Genomic DNA, 13,336 nt, shown 5'->3' with positions numbered 1-13,336 from the left:
GACTGCTCATTTTAAAAAGTAGCTGTTAATGAAGAGGACTTGCAGCCTCCTTCGGTTCCATTCTGTTTGCTGGTCCCATTCTAAGCCAGACCTTGTCCCTCGTCAGGTATCGGATTTGGAGAGACACTGCCAACTGGCTGGAGATTAATCCAGATACCGGTGCCATTTTTACTCGGGCTGAGATGGACAGAGAAGACTTTGAGCATGTGAAGAACAGCACATACACAGCCCTCATCATTGCCACAGACAATGGTAATGGCTGCCGCCCTCCAGGCCAGCATGCCTCCTTTGCCCCTACGTTTTTTTTAGAGTCATGACTTCACGCTTTCTCTTTTATTCATAAACAATGGCATTCTTGATATTGAAAAAACAAATAAAGCAGGCTGTGGTGTTGCACACCTTAAATCCCAGCACTGGGGAGGCAGTGGCAGGCAGATCTCTGAGATTGAGGCCAACTTGGTCTACATAGTGAGTTTCAGGCCAGCTGAAGATACAAGCAGACCCTGTCTAAATACATAAATAAACAAATTTGGGGAATCACTAGGAATGTAGCTTAGTTAGTGGAGTGCTTACTAGCATGCACAAAGCCTTGGGTTCCATCTCTAGCATCATATAAACCAGACATGTAATCCCAGCCCTTTGGAGATAGGGGCAGGATCAGGAAGAGTTGAAGGTCATACTCAGGTATATAGTGAGTTTGAGGCCAGTCTAGGGTACATGAATCTGTCTCAAATAAATGAATGAATAAATAAATAAATATTTAAAATTTGAATGCAAGGGTTGTAGCTCCATAGTAGAGCACTTGTATAACACATGTGAGGCCCTGGTTGTTTCCAGTGTTACAAAGTGAATATGACAGACACAGCTCTGGATAGATGTTTGGGAGCTCACCTGCTTTTTTTTTTTTTTAAGAATTAACTGTAGGGGCTGGGGCTGGAGAGATGGCTCAGCAGTTAAGAACACTAGTTGTTCTTGAAGAAGACCCGGGTTCGAATCCCAGCATCCACATGGCAGCTAACAACTGCCCGTAACTCCAGTCCCAGGGGATCCAACAGCCTCGTCTGACCTCCGTGGGCATTGCACGACACGGGTGCACTTACCTACATGCAGGCAATACACGCATACATATAAAATAAAAAAATAAATAAATTTTTAAAAAGTTTTAGCCAGGTATGGTGGCGCACGCCTTTAATCCCAGCACTCAGGAGGCAGAGGCAGGCAGATCTCTGTGAGTTCAAGGCCAGCCTGGTCTACATAGTGAGTTCCAGGACAGCTGGGGCCTCAGGGAGACCCGGTCTCAAAAAGCCCCCAGAACCCCCCCCAAGCACTGAACTCCTTCCTCAGTGTGTGTGTGTGTGTGTGTGTGTGTGTGTGTGTGTGTATGCACGTGTGCACAAATATTGTATGTTTGGATGCCCACAGAGACCAAAAGAGGACATCGGATCCCTTGGAGCTGTAGTTACAAGCAGCAGTGAGCACCTTGACCTGGGTGTTGGGAATCAAACTTTGGTCCTCTGGAAGAGTAGCAAGTGTTCTTAATTGCCAAACCATCTCTCCAACCTTTTTATATTTCAAATATGGATGGACTCCAGTGCCTCATGCATGTTAAACTTGCTCTCTGCCACTGACCTGCATCTCCAGCTCCTGAATTACTTTTTGTTATTTTTTGAGACTATGTATTTCAGGCTAGTCTGATTCTTCTATGATTACAGACATGTACTACCACTCCAGCCCCAAAATTGCCTGTTTTGTTTTTTGAGTCAGAGTTTCACTATGTAGCCTAGGTTAACCCTTAACTCACTATTTAACCCTAGTTGGCCTCAAATTTGAGATGAGTCTTCTGCCTCATCCTCAGGAGTTGTAGGATTCCAAACAAGAGCCACTACATGCAGGTTTCTCAAAACAAAAAATTTTTTTTTTCTTTTTTCGGTCTTTTTGAGACAGGGTCTCCCTGAGCTCCAGCTGTCCTGGAACTCACTATGTAGACCAGGCTGGCCGTGAACTCACAGAGATCCACCTGCCCCTGCCTCCCGAGTCCTGGGATTAAAGGCATGTGCCACCACGCCCGGCCTTCAAAATTATTTTTTTAAAAGACCTTCTGGAATCAGACCTGGGCAGGAGGTTGAGAAAGGAGGATTGCAAGTTCAGAGGTTACATAGTGAGACCCTATCTCAAAAACAAAACTTAAATGAACAATTTTGTCTTTTTGAGACAGGGTGTCCCTGTAGCTCCAGCTGACCTGGAATTCACTATGTAGACCAGGCTGGCCTTGAACTCACAGAGATCCACCTGCCTCTGCCTCCCGAGTGCTAGGATTAAAGGCATGCGCCACCACGCCCAGCTTAAACGAACAATTTTATAGAAGGAAGAAGAAAGATGTCTTCAAGGGATAACCTCAGTAGTTGTTCATAAATGGGGAATGAGCTTGTCAGAAAGCTTACCCATCTGGCAGCGAAAGGCCACAACGGGTAGGACAGAGACTGTGGGTAATGTGGGGTGTGCTGAGGGTCCAGAAAAATAAGCCAGGACAAGATTTGGCCTCCTGGGAGGTGTTATGTCACTCACTATCATCCCCAAGTTGTGACAGCCTCTCTGTGTTTTCTCTTAGGCTCTCCGATTGCCACAGGCACAGGAACCCTTCTCCTGGTTCTATCTGATGTGAATGACAATGCTCCCATCCCAGAACCTCGAAATGTACACTTCTGCCAGAGGAATCCACAGCCTCAAGTCATCAACATTATTGATCCAGACCTGCCCCCCAACACCTCCCCCTTCACAGCCGAACTAACCCATGGGGCCAGCGTCAACTGGACCATAGAGTACAGTGACCCAGGTGGGAACTCTGGCTCTTTCTGGAATTTGGCTCTGCCTGCTGTGTGTCTTCTGCCTCCCCACTTTGGAATTTCTGTGCTGCCCTTTCCCCCTCACATTTCAGTAATGGTACCCAAAGCCCTTTTCCTTTCCTGGTGCTGCATTTTGGGTGTTGCACTTTGAGATGCTTAACACAGTTATCTGAACCCCAAGTAGTTCTGACCAACTCTGTTGGAATGACTCTGGTTCCCTAACAGTTTGAATCTCAAGTGAGCTTTTTGTTCTGGTCGTATCTTTTCCTTGTTTTGATTTCCTCAGCCCAAGAGTCTCTCCTCTTGAAGCCAAGAAAGACCTTAGAGTTGGGTGACTACAAAATCAACCTCAGGCTCATGGATAACCAGAACAAAGACCAGGTGACCACCTTGGACGTCATTGTGTGCGACTGCGAAGGGGCCGTCAACAACTGTATGAGGGCGAATTATGTGGAAGCGGGATTACAAGTTCCTGCCATCCTGGGGATTCTTGGAGGAATTCTGGCTTTGCTGAGTAAGTGCATTTGGCAAGTGCTTCAGCCTATAGCTTCTGAAGTGGAGGTTTATTTCATAGACATGGTTTTTAGTTAGGGTATGGGTTAAACTGATCCATGGTTGAAAGGGACCCTGGATCCTTCTGTTTTCTTTCTATCTTCCTGTGCTCCCCAAGATTGATTGCATACACATCACCCATGCCTTTTGGTAAAATGGGAATTCAGTCCCAAGATACCTGGCAAGGGGCTTCAGCTGCTGCGTTTTGAACTAACTCCCAAGTGATGCTGAGGTTGCAGGACCACATACCTTGAGATGCTATCCTCATTAGCACAGTCAAGGCTGGCCAGCTCACCACCACCTCCATATTGCAGGGTGGAGGGCAAATGAGAGAGGAAGAGGCAGCCTCTCTACAAGCTGCAGACAAAAGTATCACCTCACATCCTCTTGGCCCAAACACAGCCATACCAAGCTGCAGAGGAGCCTGGAAGCTCTCACTGGGTGACCATGTGCCCAAAGGAGGCTTGAGCAGTGAGTTTCCTTTGCTGAAAGGATAAAGGAGAAAAGGAATGCTGGAGGAAAATTGGCTATTTCTCCCATAGTCTTTGAAACTAACATCTCTTGATCTCACCTTAGAGTGAACCCAGGGCTGATGCCAGTGCTCTGAGAATTTCTAAAAGGAAGCAATGACAAGTCAGTTAGAAACAGTCACTGAGCATTGGCACATTCCTGTAACCCTAAAACTTAAAGCCTGAGGCAGGAGGATTGAAAGTTTGAGGCAGTCCAAACTAAATACTAAGTAGCAGCATTCTCTCAAAAACAAAAAAAAACCCATAGGGGGCAGGGAAAAGGCTCAGTGGTTAAGGGCATTGACTGCTCTTACAGAGAACCCAGGTTCATTCCCAGCACCCATATGGCAGGTTAACAACCACCTATAACTCAGTTCCAGGGAATTTGACATCCTCTTCTGGCCTCCATGGGCATTGCACCTGTGCATTTACATACATGCCGGCGAAACAGTCATAATATAAATAACACTTTTTTAAGATGCATGGGGATGTAGTGTAGTTTGGTGGAGTGTTTGGCTAGTGTGCACAAGGCCTTGAATTCAGTCTACAACACTGCATAGCATGGTGGCACATAGCTGTAAAGAGAAAGAGAAGTTCAAGCTGTATATTGAGCTTGAAGTGAGCCTAGACTATATAATTTAAGGCCCTGGTTTTTTCTTTTTTGGTTTTTTTGGTTTTGTTTTTTTTTTTTAAGGGGGGGATGGGGGCTGAAAAGACAGCTCAGTGATTAAGAGTGCTTACTGCTCTTCCAGAGGACTGGATTCAGCTCCCAGCACCCACATTGCAGCTCGTGACCATCTGTAATTCCAGTTCTAAGGGGTCTGATGCCTTCTTTTGGTCTCCACAGGCACCAGGCACACATGTGGTACACATTTAAACACATAAAATAAATAAGTCCTTTAAAAACGGATAGGGACATCCTGATGAGATGGGCTAGCAGGTAAAGGCACTTGTCACCTAGTCTACTGGTCTGAGTTCAATCCCTTGAACTCACATGGTAGAAGGAGAGAACTGACTCTTACATTGTCCTTTGATCTCCACATATGAATGAATGAATATGTAGCAACAACAAAAAAGAATCCTCAAAGGTGATAAATATAAAACTCAAGATTAAAAAGGGATGACCTAGTTGTTGGAGAGATAACTCAGTAGTTAGGAGCACTTAATGCTTTTGTAGAGGACCTGGGTTCGGTTCCCAGCACCAACATGGTGGCTAACAGTCTATAACTAGTTATGGAGGGTCTGACACCCTCTTCTGGCCTCCTCTGCCACTGCACGCACACATGTGGTGCACTTACATACTTGCAGGCAAAACACTCATACACATAAAATGAAAATAACTTTTTAAATTTTTATTTTATGTGTATGTGTGTATTGCCTGCATGTAGGTAAGTGCACCCATGATGTGCAGTGCCCATAAAGGTCAGAAGAGGCTGTTGGATCCCCTGGGACTGGAGTTACAGACAGTTGTTAGCTGCCATCTAGGTGCTAGGATTTGAACCCGGGTCTTCTGCAAGAACAACCAGTGTTCTTAACCACTGAGCCATCTCTCCAGCCCCAAAAATAACTTTTTAAAAAAGGGATGGTCCAGATCAGGAATGCTTTTGCAGTCAGAAAAAGGCTATTAGTAAGTTTCATGGTGCTGTTGTTTGGACCACTGGAGCTAGTAGGATTAAGATAGGGTATTCAGCCAGGGATGGCTTTAGTCCCAGCACTCCGGAGGCAGAGGCAGGTGGATCTCTGTGGGTTCAAGGCCAGCCTGGTCTACATAGTGAGTTCCAGGACAGCTGGGGCTACAGGAAGACCATGTCTCAAAAAGACAAAAAAAAAAAAAAAAAAAAAAAAAAAAAAAAGAAAACATGAGATAGGGTATTCAGAAAGTTTCCACATTAGTGAAGACATGAAGGGAGTTTTAAGTAGATTCTACATGGAGCAAAAAGGGTATGGGAGTGGATGAAGACTTCCAGGAAGCAGTGGAGCAAATCTGGGCTTTGGGTTGAACTATTCACTCTGTAGCTTCACACACTTGAGGAGAGTGCACCTTTCAACCTGCAGGACATGCTTAGTGGGTGTCACATTTGTGCTCTCTCTGAGACCCCACCCTCTAAATTTTTGAAGAGAAAAATAACCATTGAGAATACACTGAGGTTGATAATGGCCTATCTGCCTAGCACAGATAGGTTGCGTTCTTTTTCCAGTAAATTTTTAATGAGTGTGTTTCATTAGACTTGGCTGAGAAGATTCTGATGTTGGACATTTCAGTCAGAAGTGCCAGGATACATATGGACAGCTCATTTTATCATCATCATCAACATCATCATCATTTCCTTGTTGTGTTGCTCCTGTGACAGTGCCTCATTCTGTAGCCCAGGCTCTCCTAGAACTTACTATATATATAGCCCAGGGCGATCTGGAGGTAGTTCTCCAGATGCCATGTGGATTAGTTAGCAAGTGTTTTGGGAGCAGCAGTGGCTGAGTACCTGCCACCTGTCTGGGGTCCGAGGACACAGTACTCCATGATGACTGCTTCCTCTGGCCTTTCTTGCCTGCGACTCATCACTCTCTTCTCTTCCCTGTCTCCAGTCCTCATCCTGCTACTCCTGCTGTTTCTGCGAAGGAGAGGCGTGGTCAAAGAGCCGCTACTGCCCCCAGAGGACGACACCCGGGACAACGTGTATTACTATGATGAAGAAGGAGGTGGAGAAGAAGACCAGGTGGGTTTTAAAGACATAAAACTCTGGTGATTGCTTTATTTGGAAGAAGCAATGGTTAGGAGAAGGCAGGCTTTTGATACAGCTGTGTGTTACTTTTTAAGGCCTAATAACCGATAACATTTATTGATTGTGTATTGTGCTGCCTTTAGATGAGGGAACTGGGGCATGGAGCAGCTGAGTGACATGTCCAAGGTCTCATAGCTAGGAAGAGGTGAAGCAAGGGGATCTGGCCCAGAGCCCGCACTTACTTCCTCATTGTTGTTCAGTACATGAACTTCAAGCAAGTTATCTTTAAGATACTGTGAAGAAGTTGTCATAGAGCAAACTATTTCTCTTGAAGTTGGTGCTCAAACTGTTTTTAACTTTTTGTGGATATTAAACCAATACATCTTTCCCCTTGAGTGTAGAGATCTGCTGTATTCTTTACTTTTCTTGTTGGCTGTGATAAAGTCCCTGACAAAAGCAACTTTAAGGCAAGAAAGGTTTGCTTTGGCTCATGGGTTACAGGTAGAATCCATCTTGGTGGGGAAGGCACAGCAGTGGGAGAGGCAGCTGGTCACATTGCATCCAGTCAGGAAAGAGGAAGATGGTGCTGGCCCTCTGCTCCTTTTCTCCTTTTCATTCAGTCTGAGATCCCAGCCCATGGGGTGGTGTTGCCCCCCGCCCCAGTTATGCATTCTTGGAAGAACCCTCAGAAAACATGCCAGAAGTATGTCTGCTAGGTGATTCTCAGTTGAGTCAACTTGACTGTGAAGAGTAAGCATCAACAGGCCTTACTTGAAAATTCCAGATTACAAGACATTTTTAGGTCTAATTGGGGGATGCCAAATACAGTGTTCAAGTGAGCCATCACAACAGGATTGCTACGGAGCAGAGAACCCCAGGATCTCGGGGCACCCAAAAAGTCGGGGGTTTCCTTAGACATTCTTGGGTTCTTGAGAATGATTGCTCACAGCATCTGTAGATCTGTTAGGACTCAGCTGAGCTGAAATGAAAGGCCCTAAGCTGTGGCTTGTGTCCAGGTCTGCTGCAGGGAGCCTCATGTGGGTCCCTGCAGGCATGCATTGCAGACCGCACCTGCTGTCTTCGTTTCCTGTAGCTCCTCACATGACAGTGTATTGATAGACTACCTTCTTCTTACAGCAGCTGTGGTGGGAAAGGAATGAGTATTTGCCAAGTAGTCACCTAATTAATCATGTCCCATGAAAATGAGTGAGACCCGATAGCTTGTATTCATACAATCCCCACATGCTGTCTGTTATTTCATTGTGAATTGGGAGACTTTCAATTTGGAAACTGCCATTTTATATGAACTTGGGCACGGCTAGTAAATACTACACAGTTGGTAGTTATGGGATTAACTGGTAGCATAGTCTGTGATTCTGTGAGGCAAACACAGCCCTGTGTATGCGACTGGTTTTTGTTTGTTTTTAACTCTGTCGTGTCTCTCCTCTTCTTTCCAAAGGACTTTGACTTGAGCCAGCTGCACAGGGGCCTGGACGCTCGACCTGAAGTGACTCGCAATGACGTGGCTCCCACCCTCATGAGTGTGCCCCAGTATCGTCCCCGCCCTGCCAATCCTGATGAAATTGGAAACTTTATTGATGAAGTGAGTAAGCAAAGCTGAGGGCCAGGCACAGTTCATCTCTGAATCTAGGAACCAAGGAGAGAAGTGTTACAATGAGAACCTTCAGGTGTCTGCCTTGTCCAGATCCCTAAGGGCCTTGGTTTTTCTGTGATTCATCTGAATTTCAGAACCAACAGTACCTTGCGCTGGTCTTTGGTGACTTTGCTAAGTCTATATGACAAGACCAAGAACTGCTTTCAAGAATTGAGTAGATCTAGACTTGAAGAGTACATTCTAGTTTGTTTTCGTGAATGGTTCCCTGTGTTCATAACAGCTTGAATAGGTATTGTCATAGGGAGGCTGGGGCTCATTGGAGAAAGTGCTTGCCTCATAAGCCTGAGGACCAGAGTTCGCATTCCCAGCACCCATGTACATGCCAGGTGGGCAAGGAGGCCCATCTGTAATTCTAGTGCTCAGACAGACCTGCCCATATTAGTGAGCTCTGGGTTCAGTTAAGAGACTGTCTCAATGAATAAGGTGAAGAGCAATTGAGGAAGACTCTTGATGTCGATCATGGGCCTCCATATGCATGCACACACACATGCAAACATGCACGTGCACACTGCATACACACAAAATGTATCCTGATCTACCTGAAGTGCATAAAAATAGCATCCATATGTTATTGTATATATCAGAAATGCAGACCGTCGTAGATTTTACTTTGTCCAAAGTGTCTGTCATTGGACAAAATGTCACCACGTTGCCCCTACCTTCAGGGGAAAATAGTGAGGCATTAAATTAATTAGCTCAGGTTAAGGTTAAAGAACTGAGAATGGAATGAACAAAGGAGCCAGTAAGGGAAGAGTTTATAATTGTTTAAATTTTTATACATTTCTTGTTTGTTTTGAGACAGGATTTTATGTACTCCAGTCTGGCCTCAAACTTGCAATGTAGCCAAGGATGACCTTGCATTCCTGATCCTCTTGCCTCCAACCCCCAAAGCGCTGGGATTACAAACATGTGATATCATGCCTGACTTATTTGTAGTGTTTTAAAATTATAAAATAAGAGCTAGAGAGATGGCTCAACAGGTAAGAGCACTGACTACTCTTTCAGAAGACCTGGGTTTGGTTCCCAGCATCCATATAGTGGTTAACAAAGGTAGAAACTCCAGTGCCAGGAAAGCTGGCACCCTCTTCTGACTGCTGTGGGCATTTTATGCACAAGATGCAATTACATTTATGTAGGCAAAACACGCAAGCACATTTAAAAAATGTAAATTTATGCTTGGAATTTTAAAAGTTTAAGTTACAAGGCTTGTGATACAGCTTCATGGTAGATCACTATGAGGTCCTGGATTCAATCATCACTGGAAAAAAAATTATACAAATTACAAAAATGAAGGCTAGACTCGAGGCTAGCCTGGTCTACATAGTGAGTTCCGGGCCCAGCTGGGGCTACAGAGAGACCCTGTCTCAGAATACAAAAAAAAAAGAAAATGAAGGCTGGCAAGATGGCTTAGTGGGTAAAGGTGCTTATGGCCAAACCAGATGACCCGAGTTCAGTCCTAGGAACCAACACGTAGAAAGAGAGAACCGATTTCCATAAGTTATCCTCTGACTGCACTGTGGCACACACTTAGACACACACACACACACACACACACACACAATGAAATGTTTTAAAAAATATATCACAATTTGGGGGCTGGAGAAATGGCTCAGGAGGATAAGAGCATTGGCTGCTCTTGCATTCCCAGAACCCACATGGTGGCTAACAATCATCTGTAACACCAGTTCCAGGAGATCTGACACCCTCTTCTGACCTCCATGGCTATTGCACTAGTGCACTTACATCCCTGCAGGCAATACACTCATACATATAAAATAAATAAAAAATTGTTTTAAAAACCACAATTTTTCAAAAAGATGATGTTTATGAAGAAAAAAAGATAGAGCAGGGGGTGGTGGCACGTGACTGTAATTGCAGCAGGAGGAAGCAGGAGGACTGTGCTTTTGAGGCCAGAGTGGGTCCCTGCAAGACCCTAAATGGGAGGGAAAAAAGACCCATGCAAACTCTTCTTTAATATCCCCAACTTGACTCCCCAGAGTCAAGTTGTTTTTTTTTTTAATTTGAGACAGAGTTTCCCTGTATGAAGGCCCAGCTGGCCTAGAACTCACTGTGTAGACTGGGTTGGCCTCAGTCTCACAGAGATCCACGTGCCTCTGCCACTCAGGTGCTGGGATTAAAGGTATGCATCACCAGCCACAGTTGATTTCTTCAATTTTTTTTTTTTTTTTTTTTTGTCTTTTTGAGACAGGGTCTCCCTGTAGCCCCAGCTGTCCTGGAACTCACTTTGTAGACCAGGCTGGGCTTGAACTCACAGAGATCCACCTGCCTCTGCCTCCCGACTGCTGGGATTAAAGGTGTGCGCCACCACACTCAGCCCAAAATTCATTTTTATTTTATGTATTTTATGAGTGTTTTGCCTGCGTGTATGGAAGTGTACCACATATATGCAATGCCCACAGAGGCCAGAGAGGGCGTAGAATCCCTTGGAATTGGAGACAGTTTGGAGACAATTGTTAGCCACTACCACTACGTGGGTGCTGGGAACCAAACCTGGGTCCCCTGAAAGAACATCAAGTGCTCCTTTCCACTGAGCCACCTTTCCAGCCCCAGAGTTTACTTTGAACAATAGTTTGGTATCCATCCTCCCAGAACTTTTCTATATGTACCAGTATGACTACTCTCATTTTTAGCATCTATCCATCTTGATTGGGAACATGGAACCTCCACCCTAGTTTTTGATTGGTTGATGCCCATCTCTATCTGCCCACCTAAAATTTAGCATTTTGGCTTAGGGAAAATGCATTCTGTACATTTTTCTGTAACCATGTCTTTCCATGTGTATGTGGGTGTCTGGCAGGTGTTGAATACCCTGGTTGCTATGTCATGTGTCATGTGTCACATGTTGCTTACTGCAGTTGCATAGTGATGCCTACTGTGACCTTCCCCTCACTGAAAGACTTATGTGTATCTCCTTTAGAACCTGAAGGCAGCGGACAGCGACCCCACAGCGCCTCCTTATGACTCGCTGCTGGTGTTTGACTATGAGGGAAGTGGTTCTGAAGCTGCTAGCCTGAGCTCTCTGAACTCCTCAGAGTCAGACCGGGACCAGGACTACGACTACCTGAATGAGTGGGGCAATCGCTTCAAGAAGCTGGCTGACATGTACGGCGGTGGGGAGGACGACTAGAGGACCAGAGGAAGGCATCCCTGGTTGCAGCCATGGGAAATGCAGAATAATGTTGCCTGTGACTTTCAGCTCCTTTCCTCGGTTTCTAGGAGAAAGACCGACCCGGGATGTGGTTCTGACAGCAGTCCCACTCCCGTCAGCCTACTGTGTGTCAGGAAGGTTCTCGTTTATTCTTGAAATCCCCACCCCCACCCCTCTGTGCTGGGATTTGAACATGGGGCTTTGTGCACACTAATCAAGCACTCTGCCACTGAGCTGTCTCCAGGCCTGCCTCACCCTTTTTATTTTTTGTTTTTGTTTTTTTTTCCTTTTCTGTGCCTGGGGATGAATCTGGGGCCTGCAATGCCAGGCCAGCACTCTACCACTGAGCTACAGCCCCAATAGCATTTATTATTTCAGAGCAACAACCTCAGCCTCAGAAGATTCAGGTAGCAGATTTCTGTAAGGGGTTTTGTTTTGTGTTTAAAAAGGAGGGGAGCCTGTTTTGCTTCTGTTGGTTTATGAACAGAAAGTTGTTCTGTTTTGTTTCGTTGAGCTGAGAATTAAGGCAAATGTCCTACCCCTGAGCCACATCCCCAAGCCGCCGCCCCACCCTTTTTTTGTGTGTGTGCTTTCCCACCGTCATTGTATTGATGTTCTGTGCTCTAATACTCACTTGTATTCCTGAATTCTGTTGCTCTCCTAGATGGGAGTTCTCTGATGCAAAGACTTTTAGAGTTGCATCTAGGGGAGAGGCAGGTGGTCTTGACATTCTTTTCTAGCCTCCTGAGTACCCCCTTGTGCTGCATTCCTTGTTCAGAGTCACTCTTTCTTAGGTGAATGCTGTTGTGAGATGTGTTGCTGTGGTTCCATGCAGGGAGCCGTGCATGACCAGAGAATAAGGGAGTTTTCAGTTGCCGCTTGGTTTTGTGTTTCTTTAACACTAACACAAAAGAGTGATGTACTCAGACTAGTGCCTGGAGTGCTACAGCCAAAGACAGGAAACTCAAGAGACAGGCTCAGGGATAGTAGGAAGGCCTGTTACTGAGCCTGGCCATTTATTTAGCAAACTGATACCGAGGGTGGCAGACGTGGCTTGGCCTCTCTCCCTGAAAATTTCTGGAACAGTGGAGGAATCTCAGCATGTTTCCTGGCTGGAATCCTTGTCTGCAAGTCCCAAAGCCTAGAGTCCCCAAGTGCCTGCTTTTGATGATGTCTACAGAAAACACTGGTTTATCTGGACCCAAGTGTGCATAGAAAACTGAGACTATTAGAAATTGCACATTTCCTCATAGAAGCAGGAAGTAAATACTGTCCTAATGGGAGGGTGAGTGGGTGGGGGGAGCTTTGATTTGAGCCTTTTTTTTTTTCTTGTAATTCAAAATGCAAATAACTGCTGGAAAGAATTTTATTGAAATTACTGTCAACTATTTTGGGAAGTTAAAAAAAAATCGTGTCTGCAATCAGTTGTGAGGATTGTGCTGATTTTTCTACAGTTTAAACTGTCTAACATAGTTCAGTATAGAGTGTCGTAGTTTGGAGCGTATATGTGTGTGGGTGCTGATAATTTTGTATTTGGGGGGCATGGAAAAGAAACACAATTGTAACTGTTCTCAAAAGTGCATTTTTATAAATTTTATTAAAGAATTTTGTTAAACCATTGTCAAACATGCTTGATTTGATCCCATAGGGACCCTTTTTTTAAAATTTTTCATTTAATTTCATACAGAATATAGCGAATAATCTGAATCATCATTATAGCCGCATCCCCACCAGCACCTTCCCATAGCCCCCACACTGGAACCCATATACTCTGTCCTGGGTAATAAGACCCACCTTGTCAAGTCAGTGTCCCCAGACATTCCCCAGTGCAAGTCCATCCACTTGCACTTTAGATCTCTCTCATCTAG

General features: G+C 45.1%; 1 protein-coding gene across 1 annotated transcript in view; it reads left to right on the top strand.

Annotated features, from left to right (window-relative positions):
* Positions 1-13,089, top strand: part of Cdh1 (cadherin 1) — a 78,884-nt gene extending 65,795 nt beyond the window's left edge. Inside the window, exons 11-16 of the mRNA XM_017798369.2 lie at positions 107-252; positions 2,609-2,833; positions 3,130-3,357; positions 6,488-6,618; positions 8,084-8,227; positions 11,238-13,089. Of these exons, the coding sequence (XP_017653858.2) occupies positions 107-252; positions 2,609-2,833; positions 3,130-3,357; positions 6,488-6,618; positions 8,084-8,227; positions 11,238-11,447 (1,084 nt within the window). The 3' untranslated portion in view covers positions 11,448-13,089. The remainder of the gene's footprint in view (positions 1-106; positions 253-2,608; positions 2,834-3,129; positions 3,358-6,487; positions 6,619-8,083; positions 8,228-11,237) is intronic.
* The last annotated feature ends 247 nt before the right edge of the window (positions 13,090-13,336 follow it).

This window comes from Nannospalax galili, unplaced genomic scaffold (assembly GCF_000622305.1).
Source record: "Nannospalax galili isolate Female #2095 unplaced genomic scaffold, S.galili_v1.0 scaffold410, whole genome shotgun sequence".
Classification (NCBI taxonomy): domain Eukaryota; kingdom Metazoa; phylum Chordata; class Mammalia; order Rodentia; family Spalacidae; genus Nannospalax; species Nannospalax galili.
This window is presented reverse-complemented; position numbering and strand designations above follow the sequence as displayed.